Here is a 22,218-nt window from a genome sequence, read left to right on the forward strand (position 1 = left end):
AGTGTTCAAAGTTGGGACATTAATTCATTGCTGGTGGAGTTGTGAATTGATCCAACCATTCTGGAGGGCAATTTGGAACTATGCCCAAAGGGCGATGAAAGACTATCTGCCCTTTGATTCAGCCATAGCACTGCTGGGTTTGTACCCCAAAGAGATAATAAGGAAAAAGACATGTACAAGAATATTCATAGCTGCGCTCTTTGTGGTGGCAAAAAATTGGAAAATGAGGGATCCCTTCAATTGGGGAATGGCTGAACAAATTGTAGTAAATGCTGGTGATGGAATACTATTGTGCTAAAAGGAATAATAAAGTGGAGGAATTCCATGGAGACTGGAACAACCTCCAGGAAGTGATGCAGAGTGAAAGGAGCAGAGCCAGGAAAACATTGTACACAGAGACTGATACACTGTGGACTTCTCCATTAGTGGCAATGCAATGACCCTGAACAATCTGCTGGGATCAAGGAGAAAATAAAAACACTACCCTCAAGCAGAGAACAAACGGGGGGAGGAAAAACACCGAGAAAAGGCAACAGCTTGACTACAGGGGTGGAGGGGATATGACTAAGGAGACTCTAAATGAACACCTTAATGAAAATACCAACAACATGGAAAAGAATTCGGACTGAGGACACATGTGATACCCAGAGGAATGACACATCACCATTGGGAGGGCTGGGGGGGGGGGGTCTGGGGGGGTGGAGAAAAAGAAAATGATCTTTGTTTCTAATGAATAATGTTTGAAAATGACCAAATAAAATAGTGTTTTAAAAAAATAGGAATGAGTGTTGTATTTTGTCAAAGGCTTTTTCTGCATCTATTGAGATAATCATGTGATTTTTGTCAGTTTGCTTGTTAATATGGTCAATTATGTGGATGGTTTTCCTAATATTGAACCATCCTTGCATTCCTGATATAAATCCTACTTGATCATAATGAATAATTCTCGTGATCGCTTGCTGGAGTCTTTTTGCTAGTATCCTATTAAAGATTTTTGCATCTAAATTCATTAAGGAGATGGGCCTATAGTTTTCTTTCTCTGTTTTTGACCTGCCTGACTTTGGAAGCAGTACCATATTTGTGTCATAAACGGAAACTGATAGAACTCCTTCTTTGCTTATTCTGTCAAATAGTTTGTGTAATATTGGGATTAGTTGTTCTTTGAATGTTTGATAGAATTAATTTGGAATCCATTTGGTCCTGGGGATTTTTTCTTAAGGAGTTCTTTGATGACTTGTTCAATTTCTTTTTCTGATATGGGGTTGTTAAGGTATTCTATTCCTTCCTCTGTTAGTCCAGACAGTATATATTTTTGTAAATATTCATCCATATCACCTAGATTGCCATATTTATTGCCATATAATGGGGAATAATAGTTCTTAATGATTGCCTTAATTTTCTCTTCATTAGAGGTGAGGTCTCCCTTTTCATCTTGGATACTGTCAATTTGGTTTTCTTCTTTCCTTTTTTTATTTAGATTGAATAGTACTTGGAAAATTACTTTCAAAGAGCAGTGACATATGATGATAAAGAAGATGATAACAATAACAACAATGTATTTTACAGATATAAAATATTTTACTCAAATCCATATGGGTTTGTAGTTAAGAGAGGAAGAATATCAGGAGAGTCCTCAAAGAAATAAAGTGTAAATGAATAAGAGAAGCAAACTAGGTAGAGGGCACTTTAATGGGAATGCCTACTGGGTATAAGTGTAGCTGAATGGAAGATAAGACAATACTAATAGTAGTTAAATTGGTTAAATATGACCTCAATTTTAAAAATGAGGAAATTGACCAAAGTCATAAGACTAACCTCAAAGCAGCACCAGAACCTAGTTCTTTTCTGACTTCAAGTCCAGAGTTCTTCCTATTAAGGTATGTCAGCTAAGGTACACATTAAGGAAAACCAAGTGTTTTGATTAAAAATTAGCCACCCTGGTAGGTTCCATCTATGATTTCCTACCTTTGGAGCTAACGTTTCCTTTGGCACTGGTTTCACAGCAGCTGTAGGCTTCACTTCTCTTATGACATTTGTACTTTTGGTTTTTTTCACAAGTACTTTGGTTTTCTCAACTTTCTACAATAAAAAAGTTATGGCATTAGTGTTAATAATCCAGTTTTTCCAGTAATTAACAAGTATACAAAGACATATATAATTCTATTAAAATTACCTTTGCAACTTGATTTCCCCTGGTTGTAACTTTATTTCCAATTTCTTCCAGAGCAGCTCTTCTAACAGTAATTTGCATTGTGCCTTTTGAATTAACTCCTTTGTTCACATCCTCTAAACCACTAGACACCTAAGGAAAAGATCATTTAAGCTTTTGAGACAATAAAATATTTAACAGTCATTAACAATGCTCCAAGAAATTGAAAACTATAATTATAATGTTCTTAAAAATAATGAGAAAATATCCTCATTTCTTTGGAGGTAAACCTGGAGTAAAATATTTCATATATTTCATTTCATCAGAATCAGCCCATGTATTGATTATTTGGCTAAACTCATTTCCTCTTCTTTTTTAAATCTATTTCTATAAGAGATGGCATTCAAGGTAGAAGGAAGGAGCATACTCAGAAAAAAAAGAAAGCGATATAAAAACAAAAGACTAATAAAAATTATTTTTTTAAATACAAAATAAGAAATGGCCTTTTCCCTCAGTATCCTCTTCTATGTTAAAGAGCTCCTTCCACTGCAAGGATATTTTGAAGATATAATATAGGATATATATATATATATATAACAATAAGGCTCTGGTCTGCAAGAGAATTTGAAGGTTTCATAGAAAAATGATTATGGAATATAGCATCTTATTTTAAAGCCTATCTTTTAGAAATCCTATTTGGAAGCAATATTAGAAAGCCATTCTGTCTCACTATTTAAAAGCACGTATTGGGGGCATCTGGGTGGCACAGTAGATTGAGTGCCAGACCTAGAGACTGGAGCTCCTGGGTTCAAATATGGCCTCAGATTGTGTGTGATCCTGGGTAAGTCACTTAACCCCCATTGCCTAGCCCTTGCCACTCTTGTAAGGGGTTTTAAAATAAATAAAGTGAAAGTACATTTATCTTGCTTCTTAACAAGTCTTTCCAGGCACCAGAAATATTTCATTAAATTGGACCATTTAAAGTTATAGCACTTTTACATCTTTCTTATATGACAATAATATTTAGAAATATACTTAATTATTTAAAAAACCAAAGGGTATAAGGGCTAAGGATAATATATTTCCCTCTATGCAATAAAAATATAACCATGAATGGAATTGGCTCTATACAAACTTGCTTAGGAAGGGGAAAAAAACTAACTTCCTGTGCATAACAATAGTTGTACTGTGAAATCATGAAGTTATAATATCATTGCCTATCAGATTGGCCAATATCATAGTAAAGGAAAGTGATAAATGCTGGAGGGACATTGATTGCCAAAGTTAGGACACTAATGCATTGTTGGTGGAGTTGTAGTTGATCCAACCATTCTGGAAGATAATTTGAAACTATACTCATAATGTGGAAAACTGGATGATTCAGTGGACTGAAAGTCAGGCCTAGGCATGGGAGGTCCTAGGTTCAAATCTGGCCTCAGACACTTCCTAGCTGGGTGACCCTGGGCAAGACACTTAACCCCCATTGCCTAGCCCTTAGCACTTGTTTGCCTTGGAACCAACACATAGTATTGATTTCAAGAGGAAGGTAAGTGTTTAAGAAACAAACAAACAAACTATACTTAAAGGGCTATAAAACTATGCATATCCTTTGATCTTATAATACCACTACCAAGTCTGTATCCCAAAGAGTTTTTTTAAAAATGGGAAAGGTCAGAACCAAAAATATTATAGCAGCTCTTTTTGTGGTGACATAGAATTGGAAATTGAGGGGATATCCATCAATTGGGGAATGGCTGAACAAATTGTGGTGTGTGATAGAGCTATAAAAATTGATGAACAGGATGATATCAGAAAAAGCTGGAAAGACCTACTGAACTGATGAAGAGTGAAATAAGCAGAACCAGGAAAACATTGAACACAGTAACAGCAATGTTGTATGATGATCATCTGTAAAAGACTTAACTATTCTCAGTAATATAATGATCCAGGACAATTCTGAAGGGCTTATGACAAAGAATGCTATTCATCTCCAGGAAAAGATGTTGAAGTCAGAATGCAGATCAAAACATACTATTTTTCACTTTAGTTTATTTGTGTTTTTATTTTGGGGTTTTGGTTTTATATGAGTATTCTCTTATAACAATGAACAATATAGAAGTATTTTTTGCATGATAATACATGTATAACACAGATCAAGTTACCATCTCCAGGAAGGGGGGAAGGAAGAGAGGAAGGGAGACAATTTAGATCTTATCATTTCAGAAAAATATATGTTGAAAATTATTACTACATGTAACTGGAAAAATATCTTTTTTTTAAGTTATAATGTCATTATTATCAGTTACTTTTTTTTTGTCTTTTAAAAACCCTTACCTTACATTTTAGAATCAATACTGTTTATTGGTTCCAAGGCAGAAGAGCAGTAAGCTAGGCAATGGGGGGTTATGACTCTCACTGTGACCTGCCCACGGTCACCCAACCAAGAAGAATATGAGGCCAAATTAAACCCAGGACTTCTCATATCTAAGTCTGGCTCTAAATCCACTAAAGCCATCTAGCTGTACCTCTAAGATAGCTTTTTCAAGAATAAGTTTTGGCAAAATGACTAAGATAATGTCTGACTAAAGAGAATCAGGCTAATTAGAAATTTTGACTATTAAGAAGACTGCTACAAGAAGAGCTGAGAAGATTACCAACTTTCCTTCTTTGCACAATTAGGAAACAGGGTTCTAAAGATATGGAACATTGCATGTACACAATCCTGTCTTCAAAGGGACTTCAGTACATGTTGATGTTCCCACAATTACTCTAACTTCCTAGTTACTCATTCTCAACTCCCATGCTCTTCACACAGTGATACCTTTTCTGTTATTTAAGTGTTCTACTTCCATCAAGAATTCCAAAGTTCCTTTTTCCCATCATAATCTTCTATCACTAGATCTCTCCTTATGCCTTATTCCATCTAAACCTTTTGAATCTCATTGTGGCCTCGAAGCCCTCCATCCTATAGTACTTTTCCAGGTCATTAGTCCTGCTCAGGCTAAACACAGTCTTCTCTCCTCCCACATAAAAGCCAATTCAACTTTATACTATCCTCTACTCTTGAATCCCTTTGCCCTGTTACCAATCAGGTCTTGCCAAACTCCTACCCATTTGCCTTAGAGTTCAGACTTTTTTGCTGCTTTCAAAGTCCCAAGACCTTACTGACTGGATTCACTACAAATTTACACAATCTAATCTTATCGGAGCCCTTATCGGAGCCTTATCGGAGCAAGAAGACAGTCCTACTCCTTCCCTCATCCATTCTCTATTCTTCTCACCACAGCTCATGCTCCAGACCTGAAAATCTCTCCTCAAGCCTCCAGTGGCATCCCTGTTCCAAAAAACTTACATCCATCATGGAGAGCTCCTTCTCTTCTTCTCATCTCCTATCACTTTGATCTCTTCCTCTAGTATCTCCTTCACTATGGTCTCAAATAACAAGGTGGTCCTTTTTACCAAGGCAAATTCTTCTACATGAACCCTTGATCCTAGTTCCTCCTACAAGTTCCAGAAGATTATTCCAATTAGCATTCTTACTCTCAGATCTTCCTACATACCAGTTCATTCCTCACCAGTTTCCCCAATCCTTAAAAAAAAAACTTACTTCTGACCTCACCATTCAATGGAAAATGTCCCTTTCAAAGTTACCTTGGTCTCTTAACTACTCTCCAAAATTCTCAACTGTTCTTTTAATTGCCAAATCTAATGACCTCTTCCTTAATCCTGATCCTTCTTGATCTCTTCAGGATTTTGATAATAAATTACCTCTTCTTGGATACTCTCCTCTTTAAGTTCTCCTCCTTTCTACTCCTCAGTCTTTTCCTGGTTCTTCCAATAAATGTTATCCCTCGAGGGTCCTCTTTTCTTTCTCAACTATCTCACTTGGTGATCTCATCAGACTCCAAGGGTTCAATTATCATCTCTATGCAAATAATACCTAGATCTGTATATTTAGCCCTAGTTTCTTTCCTGAGTTCCAGACAAGCAACAACTGTTTTCCTTTCAGAAATCTTGAACATTTCAAATTCAATATGTCCAAATCGGAACTCATTACTTTAAACTCTCCCTTCCTCTAAACTTCTATATTACTTTTGAAGGCATCACCTCCCTTGTGTGTGTGTGCACACATGTGTGCACACGTGTCCAACTCACACAACCACTACCATCCTAACTAAGGCTCTATCACCTCTTGCCTAGATAATTGCTATAACTTTCTGACTGGTTTCCTCACTCACCACTAAGATGATTTTTTTCTAAAGCATAGGTCTAATCATATCATTCACTGCCCTCTCCCCATGAGCTCCAATCAAATATAAATTCCTTTGTTTGACATTAAAGCTCTTTTTAATCTTTCTTCCTACTTTTATACTCTTTTCACACCTTCCCCTCTTCTACACTTTGTTAAAGCAACTAACCTATTTATTGTTCCTCTTGTTTCTGAAGCCTTTGAACTCTCCATGCCTAGAAAAATTTGCCCCTTAACCTGGATCTCTCTAAAGATTCAGTGCAAATTCTGCAGGTCTTTCCCAGTCCCCCTATTTTACTGCCTTCCCTTGGATTATCTTCTACCTAGTCTGTGTGTACATCTGCTATGTGTCTAGTTATTAATATGTTATCTCTCCATTAGAATGTGGGCTCCTTAAGGGCAGGGATTTTTATGACCTTTCTTTGCATTCCCCAGTGCTCAGTTGCTGGCATTTACTAAATGCTTAATAAATGCTTGCTGACTATTTCTCCCCCTTCCCCATTTCTGGCTGATTGCCCTCACTCTCATCCTAATTCCCTCTAATCTCCCATCTCTCTTTAGATTTCTTCTAACACTGAAGACTTTGCTCTTTCCCTCCCAGACCAACACCTTCCAAAGCAAGACCTGGATTTTCCCGAATCCATGCCCCACACCTTGAGAAAGTTGAACACTTTATCTTTAGTGCTCCTGCCTTAGTGCCCACAGAAACTGATTGGTGACTGAGAACATATAAACTAGTCCACAATTGTAAAGGGTGAAATTATGGTTGAGACTGAAAAAAATCTAAATTTAAGTGGTCTCCAAGGGAAATCCCAAATAATAGCCAACAGATACCACATCATAGAACAACTTCATATCCCATAGGTTATCCACTCAGGATGTCTCACAATCTGTCCATTTACATTCACTACCACCACTTTTCCCCAAGTCTACATATCCAGCCTATCTCTTTTATAAAGGTCAATCCCCCACCACCAATTGCATACTGCACATTTCAAACCAGATGTCCCCTAAACATCGCCAACTCAAAATCTTCCCCATAAAACCCACCTTTTTCAAACTTCCCTGTTGTCAAAGGTACCACAATTTCCTTTCAATCATTCAGCCTGACAATCTCCAGAGTTATCTTTTGACTCTTCACTCAAACCTCATATACCTACTCACCTGTTAAAATCTGTCATTCTTTTTCCACATTTTTCATATTTGTCAATTTATCTCTATTCACACAGCTACCCTCTTAGTTCAGGCTGTCAACACCTCTTTAATGAACAACTGAAATAGCCTGTTAATTGTTTCTCCTACTTCACTCTACTCTATACAACTGCCAAAATGACTTCCCCAAAACATCAGTTATTCACTCAACAAGCATTTATTTACAGTGTTTGGCACTGTGTTAAGAGCTGGGTGTACAAAGTGATATAAAAACACAGTTCCTGACCTCAAAGAACTACTAGAGCCTTCCAGCCAGTTATCCAGACTCATCTAGCACCATTCTAATAAAGAGGAAGAAAAAGCATTTAATAAGAACCTACTATGTGCCAGGCACTAAACTAAGTACTTCACAATTTTTTTTTATCCTTACTACAACCCTGGTAGTTGGATGCTATTATTTAGATGCTATTATTTCAGTGGAGGAAACAGGAGTACAGAAGACAGGGATTTCCCCAGGGTCACACAGCTATTATGTTAACCTGGATTTAAACTCAGGTCTTCCTAACTCCAAGCCCAGCACTCTATGATGGTGACAATATGCATGCACACACCACACACACCACACACACCACACACACACACACACACACACAATTGTGCATGCATTGTAAGTGAAAAGTGATATCAGAGCCAGCCTCCCAAAGGAAGAAGCAGGAAAGCCCTCTGGAAGAGAATGTGGGGTTTTGAAAGTTGAAGTCAGGGAAGTCAGTGGGTAAAGAAAAGCCAGTGAGCCTTACCACCATGGGAAATAGTTAGGGAAAAGGCACAGAAGAAAGAGAAGTATTACTCCTGAGAAACAAATAGCTGAAGGGCAGGATGGGGAGTAAAAGGTAAGAAGATTGGAAAGCTACGAAAGAGGCAGGTTGTAAAGAGCACTGAATGCCAAACTGGGTTTTATATTTGATCCTGAGAATAACTGGGAGCCAAAGGAGTTTACTGAACAGGGGAGTGAAAGTGTGGACCTGTGCTTTGGATACATCACTTTGGCTACTGAATAGAGGATGAATTGGACCTGGGAGAGACTAGTGGCAGGGAGACAACCCAACAGGCTATAGTAATCATACAGTTTTGAGGAGGAGCTATACCCTGGGGTAAAAGTCAGTGTCAGAGGGCTAAGGGGGCTAGGTACTAGAGATGGCAGGGAGGGAACATGAACGGGACTAAGTAAAAGATGACACCAATGTTGGGAACCTAGATTACAGACCCCGCCAAAGAGAACGTGAAGGGCCTGAGGTAGGAGAACCACGAGGGCAAATGTTCCCCAAACCTAAAGAGGTATCCAGGAGATGCAGAGCTCTGAAGGGGATGAACTGAGATTCGAACTCAGATCCCCCGACACCAGATCCTGGGTTCTCTCCACAAAATGACGCCGCCTCCTTCGGGAGACAGGGATTTCGGGGTCAGGATACGAAGCGGGGAGGGGTTACGTTAGCAACCCCCAGAAAAGAACCAGACGGGTGGGAGAAGGTAGGTGACAGTAACTGCCTGGGAGCGTCCCAGCTGGTGGCAAGGGGAATCACCGCCACGCCTCTGACTCACCGCGGGGCGTCGGAACAGAGCCATGAGGCCCGGGACAGGCCAGAGCAGGAGCCGTAGGGTCTCCTCGAGAAGTAGAGAAGCGATACAACCTCACCACCAGAACCGGCTTCCACGATCACGCCGCCGTCACCTCTCAGACCTACCTCAGGAATTCAAATACCGCACCACTCGCGCTCTAATTGGCCCTTCCGCCTGGCCATGTGCTCTTTTGATTGGTCGCGACGATCAGACACACCTCTTCCAGCACACATTCATTGGCTGTATCCGGTGACCCGTTGGGCTGTCATAGCAATTAGGTATTGTTTTCTAGCGTATATATGGTTTTTAAAGTTTAAAAAAAATCGTATTTTAAAATTAAAAGTGGCTGAGTGGAAAGAGAAACAAAATGAATCTGAGTCGAACGGAAACAGAAAATTGAAAAGATTTTCATCTGTTTGGATAAATGCAAGGCCAGATGACATCTCGCGATGTTTCTATCACAGTGGGCGGAAACTAGAACTTCGGAGCATTCTGGGAGTTTCACTTCTTACCTCTGTGGCCTGCGCCGGAAATTGGAGTTTGGCGTTTGGGGTTCTCTTTCCTAGATTGTTGGGTTACCTCTTTGTTGTAGTATTGGTGAGGTCTTCGGAGTGATGTACCTTCTTCATTAGCCCAGTCAGGGAAGAAGGACGGAAACTGATCCGCCTAGAGTGTGCCTTCCCACCTACTTTCCATTGATTCCCTACCCGGACCTGAGAATCAGAAACTCGAAACACTAACGGACTCCTTCACTCATAGAGAATATCTAATCTCGAGGAGGGATGCCAGGAGATGAGAAGGGCTGAAGGAAGTGCTGCTAAAAGAGTCTAATTAGATTCCCTTCTTCAACAATGAAGGAGTTAATCTAGGGGCTGAGGTCGTGAGATGAAGCAGAAAGAAATAACTTGGTGTAGTTCAACTAGCATTTAATGAACGCGTGCTATTTACCAGTTGTTGACAAGAGCTGCTGAAGATACGAAATCAAAAACCAAACAAGTGAGGGGGGGAAACAATACCCTACTCTCAAGGAGATTACATTATGCTGGAGAAAAACCACACGTCCACCAGTTGGGTGATGATAAAATAAACCCCAAGTCTCACTTCTAAACAGGATTGTATTTTCTTTCCGTCAAAAACCCCTAACCGTGGATAACTGTAAATGTAGCATTTTTCTACTACTGCCCCTTTGTTGGGGTATTTTAATAGCTATGTGATCATAGCTAGGGAATTCACTTCACCTCTTTTCACTTCTTTTCTGATCTCAATTTGGGGATAGTGTTATGCTAACTACTTTCCAAGGTTGGTGTGGGGAAAGTACTTTGTAAAGTTGAAAGTAACCTTTACCTGGATTTTAACTACAACAAACATTTCTCCAAAACTAATTATCTTGAGTAAAGTGATAAAGATTAATTCATGTCTCCAGGCAAAATAGATGAGAACAATAGAATTATAAATTAATTTGTCCCTTTCAGAGGGCTGTGGCTGATTCTTTTGCTTCATATTCAATAAACATTCTTACTATGAGCAACTATGCTACCAGATCAAAATAATACAAAAGTAATTGAGATAGCCTCTGTCCCCTTCCTTCCCTAAAATTAGTACCTCCAAAGATAGGAATGAACTTTTAATAGCCAAATCTGATGTACTTTTTGCAGCCCTTCTTATTCTCAGCCTGTCTGCTACATATGACCTTATTGACCACATATTTATCTTGGTTACTCTCTTGTAACAGAGTTTTCATGAAACTGCTCTCTTCTAGGTCTCCTATTTTCTGAATGCTTCTCAGTCTCCATGGCTAGACCATGTCCATATTGAGTCCCCTAACTATAGGTGCTCCCCAAAGATGTATTCTAGGCCGCCTTCTCCCTCTACTCTCTCAGTAACCTTATCAGCTTATGTTGAATTAACTATCATTTCTATGCAAATGAGTCATAAAATGGACAGATAGAAAGAGATGCATATATATGTACGTGTGATTTATTTGTATAGAGATTTCTTATATGTGTATATATTCTTGTATATTTAAAACGTGCATTAGGATATAGGAGAGTTCAGATTCCCCCATAAATACTCCCAGCAAAGCTTAAAAATGTAAACAAAGAAATTGAAAAGTAATTAAAGAAAAAGGAAAATCAGCTATAGATTCCTTCACTCAGTCCAGGCCTACACAGAAGGATAGCTGGAATCCTATAGAAATTAAGTAGACAAAAAAGGATAGATAGAAAGCAGAGCACAAAGCAGGCCCATAGCATCAGGAAAGAAGGCCAGGAAAGGAGTGCCCTAGACTATAGTGCCAAGAGAAAAGCCCTGGGCAGAGCCCAAGGCAGGGTCTGACTGAATCCCAGGCAAGATACTTCACAAAGTTGTTTCAAAGCCACTTGTCAAGAGAAAGGCCTCTGGCAGAGCTAAAGGAAGCTGCCACTGAACTTCATGCCTAGAACCTAGGAAAAGATGGTCTCTGAGTCCAGCAGGAAGAGGAAGGCCTCAAACAAGAGGGGATGGGAGACCCTAAACCATATTAGAAGATAAGGACAAATAATTGCTGGAGAAAGTGTGATTCAGTTCTAAGCATCACCCTCAGGACCAAACAGGGCTTCTCCATTCCAGTTAGGAATACAGGAGTGGATTTTGATTCAAGCTCAGGCCCTTGCAACTCAGATACTGAGGTTCCTGATATGAACAAACCAAAGAAACTGCTGAATGCTATGAAGAAATATGGATTAAGAGATACCTAAAGGGAAATGAAATGGGGTGCAAAGTGGAATCTGGAGCAAGGACAAAGAAAATAACATAGAACAAATGGAAGCAAATTTCACCCAAGAACTGAATATCCTAAAAATTAAAATGTATTAAGTGGAAAACAATGATTCAATGAAACCATGAAAAATATCAAAGATTTTTTAAAAGCAGAAGAAATTATGAATTATTAAATTAACCTGAAAACGGGTCAAAGAAACATACTTATCAGACTATCCAAAAATTATGACCAAAGGAAAAAAGCAAAGCTAAGAAATCAAGTTCAAGAAATCGACTCTACAACTTTCTAAGAACAAAAATGACAGGGGACAGTGAAAATGATGGAGAAAGTACACAGATCCACCTGGTCACTACTAAATTGAATTACCCTCCAAAAACCTGTAACACCTCAAAATGAATTCTGGAGCAGCATAACCCGCCCCTCCCCCCAAAAGACAGGATGAAATAATTTTTCAGTCCAAAACAATTTAGAAGGTTGTACAAGACACAAAAGCAGCTAGGCAGCTCAGTAGATTGAAAGCCAGACCTGGAGATGGGAGGTCCTGGGTTCAAATTTGACCTCAGTTAACTTGTAGCCCTGAACTAGTCACTTGACCCCAATTTCTTAGCCTTTACCACTCTTCTGCCTCAGAATTACTACATATTATTGATTCTAAGACAGAAGGAAAGAATTTTTTTTACAAGGCTGGTACAAAAGATCTAGTGCATAAGGATGGAAATAGAGCCCAAAGCAGCATGCCAAGGCAGGCCCCATTGCAGCAACAGACCTTGAGCCCAGGTAATCAGTCACAAAAGCTTCCAGAGCTCTCAAATCCAGATGGTAAAGGGGTTGGACAACTACTGAGTAGGAAATCCGCAACTTTTGTGGGTTCTGGGTAAAAGACATTTCTTGCATTGGCCATATGCAAATCTAGGTAGTGGTCCTGGGGTGAGTAGGAGCACTAGCACATATTCATACTTGTAGCCACAGGGGAGGAGGGGATCCTAGACCCTGTTCCAAGGGGAAAAGAATGCTTATGGTTACTCACAGGGCAGAGCACAGACCAGGAGAGTATTAAACACACCTCTCCTTACATCATATCAGGTAGGAAAAACTGAAAGCAGATAGATCCTTAGAGCCAGCTCTGAGGGCAGCTAAACAAAGAATATGAACCTTGGAACATTGCTCCCTTCACCATAGTTACAGAGTCCAACATAAACAGTTTAATTAAAAGGGGGGAAAGGGCTGAAAAATGAGCAAACAAACAAAAAAAGAAAAACACAACATAGAAAGTTATTTTGGTGACAGGGAAGACCAAAACACAAACTAAACAGACAATAAAATCAATGCTACCACATCCAAAGTCTCCAAGAAAAAATATAAATTGCTCTCAAGCCCAAAAAGTATTAAGGGAGCTCCAAAATGATTTTAAAACTCTAGTAGGAGAAAAATTGGGGAAAGAAATGAGAATATTATGGGAAAATCATGAAAAAAGTCAATAGATTGGTAAAGGAGTCACAAAAACTAAAGATTTTAATACCTTAAAAAAAACAGAAAAGGTCAGTAAGAGGCACAAAAATCCAAAGAAGAGGAAAAACTTCTTAAAAATCAGAATTTACCAAATAGAAAAAGATATACAAAAATTCACTGAAAAGAAGAACTTTTTAAAAGGCAGAATTGACTATATGGAAAAAGAAGTACAGAAATTCACTTAGAAAAAGAATTCTTTACAAAGTAGAATTGGCTAAATGGAAAAAGAGGTACAAAAGTTCACTCAAGAAAATCATGCCTTGAGTCAAGACTTTAAAGGAAGACAGGGAAGTCAATAGTCCAGGCAGAGGAAAGAGAGCTTTCCAAATCTGGGGGACATCCAGAGAAAATGCCTGGAACCAAGAGATGGGGTATCTTGTTTTTGGACTGGCCAGGAGGCCAGTGTCACTGGATTGAAGAATATGTATTGGGCTGGAAAGGCTGAAGGGGTCAGTGGTACCTGAAAAAGGAACACACCTGGCAGGCTATTAAACTGAGAAACCAGCAGTGTAATCCAAAATACCCTTGAGAAGAGCTAAGGAACCTTTTCAACTAGAATATAACTCTAACTGCCTGAACCAAACTAACCACTCTTCCTTCCTATCCCTATTTTCCTTCAGGCATCTTTGCCATTGTCTCCTCCACCAAGAAAGATTGAACAAATAAATAGCTTTTTGGGAAGGGCTAAAAAAAAAATCATGCCTTAAAAATTAGAATTGGGTAAGTAGAAGCTTATGACTCCATGAGATATCAAGAAACAAAGTCAAAAGAATGAAAAAAAATAGAAGAAAATATGAAATATCTCATTGGAAAAATAATTGACCTGGAAAATAAATGCATGAGAGAGTATCTAAGAATTATTGGACTACCTGAAACCCATCATCAAAAAAGAGGTTTAGACATCATCTTTCAAAAAATGCCCTGATATTCTAGAATGAGTGGGCAAAATAGAAATTGCAAGAATCCACCAATCACCTTCTGAAAGAGATCCCAAAAGGATAACTCTCAGGAATATTATAGCCAAATTCCAGAACTCCAAAGTCAAAGAGAAAATGTTGCAAGCAACAAGAATTCAAATATCATAGAGCTATAGTCAGGATAACACAAGATTTAGCATCTTCTACATTAAAGGATCAGAATGCCTAGAATATGACATTCCAGAGGGTAAAGAAGCTAGGACATCATCTAAGAATCATTTCTGAGCAAAACTGAGTATAATCCTTTAGGGGGAAAAAATGGTTTCAATGATATAAAAACATTCTTGATTAAAGGACCAGAGTCAAATGGAAAATTGACTCTCAAATACAAGACTCAAGAGAAGTATAAAACAGGTAAACAGGAAAGAAAAAATCAAAAGATTCAATAAGGTTAAACTGTGTACATCCCTCCCTGGGAAGATGGTACTTATAACTCCTAAGAATTTGATCATTATTAGGGCATTTAGGAGAATACATAGACAAAGGGCAAAGGTGTGAGTTGAATATGATGAGATGATAAAAAAAATTAATACATTAGAGAACTGCATTGGGAGGAAGGAAAAGGGGAAAACAGATCTGGGCAAATTTTCTCACATAAAAGAGACATGAAAGAGCTTTTACAGTGGAAGGGATGATGGCAGAGATGCAGAGGGGAACATATAAAATTTATACTAGTCTGAATTGGCTCAGTGAAGGAAGAACTTACATAATCAATTGGGTATAGAAATATCCTATAGGAAAGTAGGAGGGGAAAGGGAGAGGAAAAAAAGGGGAGTGCTGCTAACAGAAAAGAGGGACATTTTGGTGAGATTGAAACTTACAGTAGAAATAGGATGGAGAGTGATGACAGTAATTATCAGGCTTCAAAAAAAATTTTACAAGTTTTTATAAAAGCCTCATCTCTCAAATACATGGAGAGATGACTTAAACATATAAAAATACAAGTCATTCCCCAATTGATAAATGGTCAAAGGATATGAACAGGAAGTTTAGAGACAAGGAGCAGAAACAGGAGAACACTCTACACAAAGACTGTTACACTGGCACAATTGATTGTAAAGGACTCCTCTACCAGCAGCAATGCAATGACCCAGGATAATCCAGAGGATCTTATGAGAAAGAATGCTATCCACATCCAGAGAAGGAACTGTGGGGGGAGAAACACAGAAGAAAAAAAAATATGATCAATCACGTGATTCTATATGATTGGGGTTTTGGTGCTAAATGATCACTCTATTAGAAATATTAATAATATGGAAATAGGTTTTGAACAATGATACATGTATGACATGTATAGCCCAGTGGAATTACTTTTCAGCTCCTTGGAAGGGGAGGAAAAAGGGGAGAGAAAGAACATGAATCATGTAACCATGGAAAAATTCTAAATAAATACATTTAAGATGAAAAAAAATATCTAAATTATTAGTTAGAGAAATGCAAATTAAAACAATTCTGAGATACCACCCCACACATATCAGATTGGCAATTAGGACACAAAAGGAAAATGACAAAACTTGGAGGGGATGTGGGAAAAATTAGAGATTAATTCACTGTTGGGGGAGTTGTGAACTAATTTATCTATTCTGGAGAGTCATTTGGACCTATGCCCATAGGGCTATAAAACAGTGCATACCCTTTGAACCAGAAATACCATTACTAGGTTTGTAACCCCAAAAGATAAAAAAACAAAAATGGGAAAGGTCTATCTGTATAAACATATTTAAACCAGATGTTTTTCTATGGGAACAAAGCATTGGAAAGTGAGGACATCAATTGGAAAATAAATGTTATCGTATATGATTGTAATGGAACACTATTGTGCAATAAGAAATGGTGAACAGAAATAACTCAGAAAAGCCTGAAGAGACATACATGAAATGAAACAGTGAAATAAGCAGAATCAGAAGAACACTGTACACAGTGACAGGAATACAGTACAATGAACAACTGTGAATAACTCAACTATTCCTAGTAATATGATGATCCAAAACAATGTCAAAAATCTCATATTGAAAAATGCCATCTGCTTCTAAGGAAAGAACCAATGGAGTCTGAATCCAGAACAAAGTAACTTTTTTCATTCTTTCTTAAATTATTTTGTTCAAATTTTCTTCTACAAAAGCATTAATATTGAAAAATGTTTTACATGATTGCACATGTAAAATCTGAGACTGCTTACCACCTCAACAGGAGATGGGATTGAGGAGGGAGAATGGGAAAGAATTTGAGACTCAATATTCTTTTTCTTTTTTTTTTAAACCTTATCTTCCATCTTGCAATCAATACTTTGTATTGGTTCCAAGGCAGAAGAGTGGTAAAGGCTAGTCAATGGGGGTTAAGTAACTTGCCCAGGGTCAATAGGTGGGAAGTGTCTGAGATCAAATTTGAACCTAGGACCTCCTGTCTCTAGGCCTGGCTCTCAATCCACTGAGCTACCCAGTTGCCGGGGGACTCAATATTCTTTGTAGAATATTTGAAATTCTTTTTATATGTAATTGGGGGAAATTTTAGTTAAAAAAAATTTTTTTTTTATCAAAGGGCAAAATGAAATTAGAAGGGATCTACTGGTCACCTTCTGAAAGAAATCCCCAAATAAACTCCCAAGAATGTCATGGCCAAAATCCAGAAACTGCAGCTGAAAAAGAAAATTTTATCAGCAGACAAAAAAAAGTTCAAATATAAAGGAATTATATTAATTTTCACACAAGACTGACAGCTGCCACTTTAAGGAGAAGAAAATGAACTTTTTTTTAATTTAATTTTTGTTTTATTTTTTGTCTCAACTACAAGTTTTAATATTTTAACATTTATTTTTTAAAGTTTTCAGTTATATATTTAATAACTACCACCACCAAAAAACATTTAAAAATAAATGCATAAAAATTATGTGCATAACTAGAGATTCCACATTGTTTACAATTTGTTTTAAAATACATAAATTATATATGTGTGCTTAATATAAACATTCTCAGCTTTTGAGTTCCCTTTGGATTTGTTTTACTTTCATATTTTTTCTCTTGATTTTATGACTTTTCTTTTAATATCTATTATTCTTAATCTAGTTTCACTATCTATTATTCTTAATCTAGTTTCATCTCTTCATATATTTCCCTTATTTTCTTTATATTTCCAATATTTGTTATTTCTTTTGAGGCCTGACATCCTTTCATACTTTCCTTTGAGGCTTCACATTCCTTTTCTGGCTTTGTTGTCCTCTTTTCAGTTCATATCTTGGTCTTCCCTTTCACTACAGCAACTTTCTAAGACCAGAGTTTGTTTGTTTTTGACTTTTGCTCATTTTTCTAGTGTTTTTTTCCCCATTACCTTTTCTATCTGTAGAAGTTCTCTGTTCTTAGGGTGGAGGGCACACTGCTCCAAGCTTGTACTTGTTAATTGGGGTACAACTGACTGCCCTTGCTCCTCACAGTATATCTATCAAAGAAGTAGTCCTGCTGGCTTGCTCTGGGGAGATTTATAGCTGGTTTTTTCCAGTTATATCCAGCAATCCATGCTACCAATTTCCCTGTTATTTTCTGGGCTTGTCTGGTCCTCACTCTGCTGCTTCCTTGCCCCTGCCAAATGGCCCAGGCTAGGCAGGTTTCCTGCTTTGGCCTCTGCCACCTCAAGCACTCTGCTACCATGTGCCACTGATTAGGTTCCTTCACTCTAGTCCCAGTTCTGCCCCCCTGCTCCTCTGTATCCCAGAGCTCTGCTGCCATGTGAGAGTTTGTACATTTCTACCTTCTCTACCTATGTGGAGTGGTTATAAACAAGCCTTCCATGAACATTATAATTCATACACAGCTTTTTACCCTCTCAATATTGCCCAGAGGCCCAATTCTAGTAATGGGATCCCTAGGTTGATGAACATGAACATCTTGACAACTCTTAATCTATATTTACATCTTATTTTCTAGAAAAACAATTTACTGCTGATCTAGCAATGATATATTATTCCTGTTTCTCCATCTTCCTATCAGCATTTAATTTTATCAACTTAGCCCAACTGATTCTTAACATACATCATGAAGGTCATATTCAGCTAGAGTGGGCCTTGGGCTAGACACAATCTGTTGGCAGAGTCATATTCTTTTCAAAACCAAGGCTTTCAAGCTTAATCATACCCAGTGGAACTTTTATTTCAATACCGAAACTCCTCAGGAATGCAGGATTACCTTTATAGTATGAGTAAGTGTTAAAGTGAGAAATTTCCAGAATATTTATGCTCTCTAAACCACTATGGTTCCATAAGAAACTATGTTTGGATTATGTATATGCTCAGGCTTAGATGTACTACTAACCTCATCCAAGTGTGTGGGGAATGGACTCTCCAGGTATCTATCATATTTAATTTATCTAAGGATCTATTCATCTCCTTAATTTATTTTTTGGTTAGATTTTCTAGTTCTGAGAGGGGAAAATTAAAGTTCCCTGCTATTATTATTTTCTTATCTATTTCCATCTGTATCTCATTTAGTTTTTCTTTTAAAGATCTGCATGCTATAATACTTGGTGCATACAGGTCCAATACTGATAATTCTTTATTGTCCGTAGTACCCCTCCATTCCCAATGTAATATAGTTATCCTGTTCATCCTTTCTAATTATATCTATTTTAGCCCCAAATCTGTCAGAGATCATGACTACTACCCCTGCCTTCTCTGAATCTGCTGAGGCATAGTATATTCTGCTCTGGCCCTTCTCCTTTACTCTGTGTGTCTCTCATTTTTCATTGTGTTTTTTGTAAACAACACAGTCAGGTCCTGGTTCTTTATTCTTTCTTCTATTCATTTACTTCCCATGAGTGAATTTATCCCACTTATACTCAAAGCTTTAGTTTCTAGCTGTATATTTCCACTTATTCTGTTCCTCCTCATTCTTTGTTCTCCTCTTTCTTTCTATCATATCCCTCCTCAGAGGTCCAATTTCCTTTGACACATTTTCTAGTCCACACCCTTTCCCCTAAATCCTCTCCCTTAGCCCTCTTAGGTCCAAATTGACCTATATTTCCAAAAATCCCTTCCTTATACCCCCAACTGTGCCATCCTACTTTTTTTGGATTCAGTTCTAAATATCACCCATTTTGTCCTAAAATTCTTTATATAGCCCCTCACATTCCCACTACCTCTTGACATATAATCCCCCTAGGTACTTTGCACTTTTAGAATATTTTTTACTCTTCTAATTGTGTAAATTGCTCTCTCCTTATTCCAGGTCTGATGATAGGAGGGCTCTAGTATTACCAGTCCTCCATCCCTTCTTCTACTTCCTCTGTGGCAGTTTCTATATTCATTCATCCTCCATATGAAATAGCTATTCCACCCTACTTCATCCCAGTCTATTCAACCACCATTTTGGCTTATTTCATTACATTTTCCTCAATTTCAAGTCTTCCATCCATACATGTCTCTTCAAAATACCCAGTTAGTGATGCATTTCCAGGGGCCATAGATGACATTTTCCCATATAGGAATCAAAGAATTTCATCTTTTGGGCTATTTATTATCTTTAGTCTTTCATGACTTTTGTACATTTCTTATAGATTGTTTTCTACTGCATTCTAGGTTTTCCCCCAGAAATAACTGAAACTCCTTTAGTTAAATATCCATTTTTTACATTTTATAATTATGCTCATCTTTGCTGGATATATTATTCTTGGTTGCAAGTCTGGATCTTTTGTTTTATGAAATGCTATGTTCCATGTACTGCATTCCTTTAATGCCAAGTCTTGTATTATTCTGACTATAGCTCCACAGTGTTTGTTTTTTTTCTCTTTACTTTTAGTATTTTCTCCTTAACCAGAGAGCTATGGAACTTAGCAATGATGTTCCTTTAATTTTCATCTTTATATTTCTTTTAAGTGGTGATCAGTGGATTCTTCCAGTTTCTATTTCACTAGTTGATTCTAGAATTTCATAGAGTATGATATTGAAACTTTTTTTAAACATACCTTTCCAGGTGAGTTTTTTTTGGGATGAGATGTTTCATATTAAATTATGATTCTTTTGATTTTGCTTTACGATTCCTTATTATTTTAGGAAATCATTAACTTTCCCTTGTACAATTCTTATTTTTAATAAATTATTTTCTTCTGTGAGTATCTGGATCTTTTCCCATTTTGGTGATATTTCATAATCTTCTTGATTTTCTTGCACTTTTTTATTTTCTAATTTTTCCTCAACCTCTCATTTGATTTTTGAGGTGTTTTTAAAGTTCTTGCAAAAGCTCTTTTTGAGCTTGAGGCCACTAATTTAATTTCTTTGCTATTTTTAAAGTATATATTTTACTTCACTGTCCTCTGAGTTGAAGACAACGTTTGCTCTATCCCCATAATAATTATCAATAGTTGGGTTTTTTCTCCTTTGCTTGCCTTTTTTTTTTAACTTTAGCAGCCAGGCAGGCCATAGACTTAATTGTTGTTTTTTATTTTTGTTTGTTTGTTTTTACTGGGGTCCCACAGTTCCTAAGGTACTAGGATATGTTATTTCAGGTTTCAAGGGATTTTTGTGTTGGGTTTTTTTTTTCTGGGTCCTATTTAGCTATTCCAGTTTTTATAGTCCAGGGTCTGACTCCCATCCTCCTCTTGAGCCCTAAGTGCTCCTGATCCTGCTACAAAGCCCATGAACAGTAGTTGTAACTACAAGCTTCCAGTCTACTTCTCTCTGTGAAAGCAACCAGGGACTCTACTCTGCTGGGAATGACCACAGCTGATAGGGCACCAGTCCCTCAGCAACCATACTCAGCTGTTCATGCTCCTTCCTTACTCCTCTCTCCAATGGCTACAGCCTAAAATAAAGTATCTAGTCTGTAAAAATAAATTGGCAAGTTATAAGAATAAAATATTTAGATGGAAAAACTGTTGCAAAATAGTTTTAAAACTGTTTGGGTACTTTTGATAGATGTAATAAAAAGTATCCTCAGTGATTAAATGAAGCTTAAATGTGAACTTCCCTTCAGGGCCAGGCACAAGGACACCAAAGAAACTCTTATTATAAAAATAAAGTATTTATTGAAATATATAAGGATAAATAAAGGATTTCTAATTCTAAGAGATTCTAAATCTACTCAAATAAACTCCCAGGTTCCACAAGGAACTGCTTCTCCTGTGTTTCACAGGCTACACTAATCCTACCTGATCTGCAATTCTCAGCCAAAGAAATCAAAACTATTAATAAGCACATGAAAAAGTGCTCTACATCTCTTATAATCAGAGAGATGCAAATCAAAACAACTCTGAGGTATCATCTCACACCTAGCAGATTGGCTAACATGACAGCTATACAAAGTAATGAATGCTGGAGGGGATGTGGCAAAGTGGGGACATTAATTCATTGCTGGTGGAGTTGTGAATTGATCCAACCATTCTGGAGGGCAATTTGGAACTATGTCCAAAGGGCGATAAAAGACTGTCTGCCCTTTGATCCAGCCATAGCACTGCTGGGTTTGTACCCCAAAGAGACAATAAGTAAAAAGACTTGTACAAAAATATTCATAGCTGCGCTCTTTGTGGTGGCCAAAAATTGGAAAATGAGGGGATGCCCTTCAATTGGGGAATGGCTGAACAAATTGTGGTATATGTTGGTGATGGAATACTATTGTGCTAAAAGGAATAATAAAGTGGAGGAATTCCATGTGAACTGGAACAACCTCCAGGAAGTGATGCAGAGCGAAAAGGAGCAGAACCAGGAAAACATTATACACAGAGACTGATACATTGTGGTACAATCGAAGGTGATGGACTTCTCCATTAGTATCAATGCAATTACCCTGAACAATCTGCAGGGATCTAAAAAAAAATACTACCCACA

General features: G+C 37.7%; 1 protein-coding gene across 3 annotated transcripts in view; it reads right to left on the reverse strand.

Moving 5' to 3' along the window:
- Positions 1–22,218, reverse strand: part of CCNB2 (cyclin B2) — a 67,398-nt gene that overhangs the window by 18,593 nt on the left and 26,587 nt on the right. The window contains exons 1-3 of one of the 3 annotated variants that reach the window (XM_001368002.4): positions 9,150–9,643; positions 2,174–2,302; positions 1,966–2,079 (exon numbers count right to left, since the gene is read on the reverse strand). In XM_001368002.4, coding sequence (XP_001368039.1) covers positions 1,966–2,079; positions 2,174–2,302; positions 9,150–9,173 — 267 coding nt within the window. In that variant the 5' untranslated portion in view covers positions 9,174–9,643. Of the gene's footprint in view, positions 1–1,965; positions 2,080–2,173; positions 2,303–9,149; positions 9,644–22,218 lie in introns of those variants that run through there. The other 2 variants (XM_007479660.3, XM_056809283.1) reach the window with 2 other exon arrangements.

The sequence above is a fragment of the Monodelphis domestica genome, chromosome 1, assembly GCF_027887165.1.
Source record: "Monodelphis domestica isolate mMonDom1 chromosome 1, mMonDom1.pri, whole genome shotgun sequence".
Lineage (NCBI taxonomy): Eukaryota > Metazoa > Chordata > Mammalia > Didelphimorphia > Didelphidae > Monodelphis > Monodelphis domestica.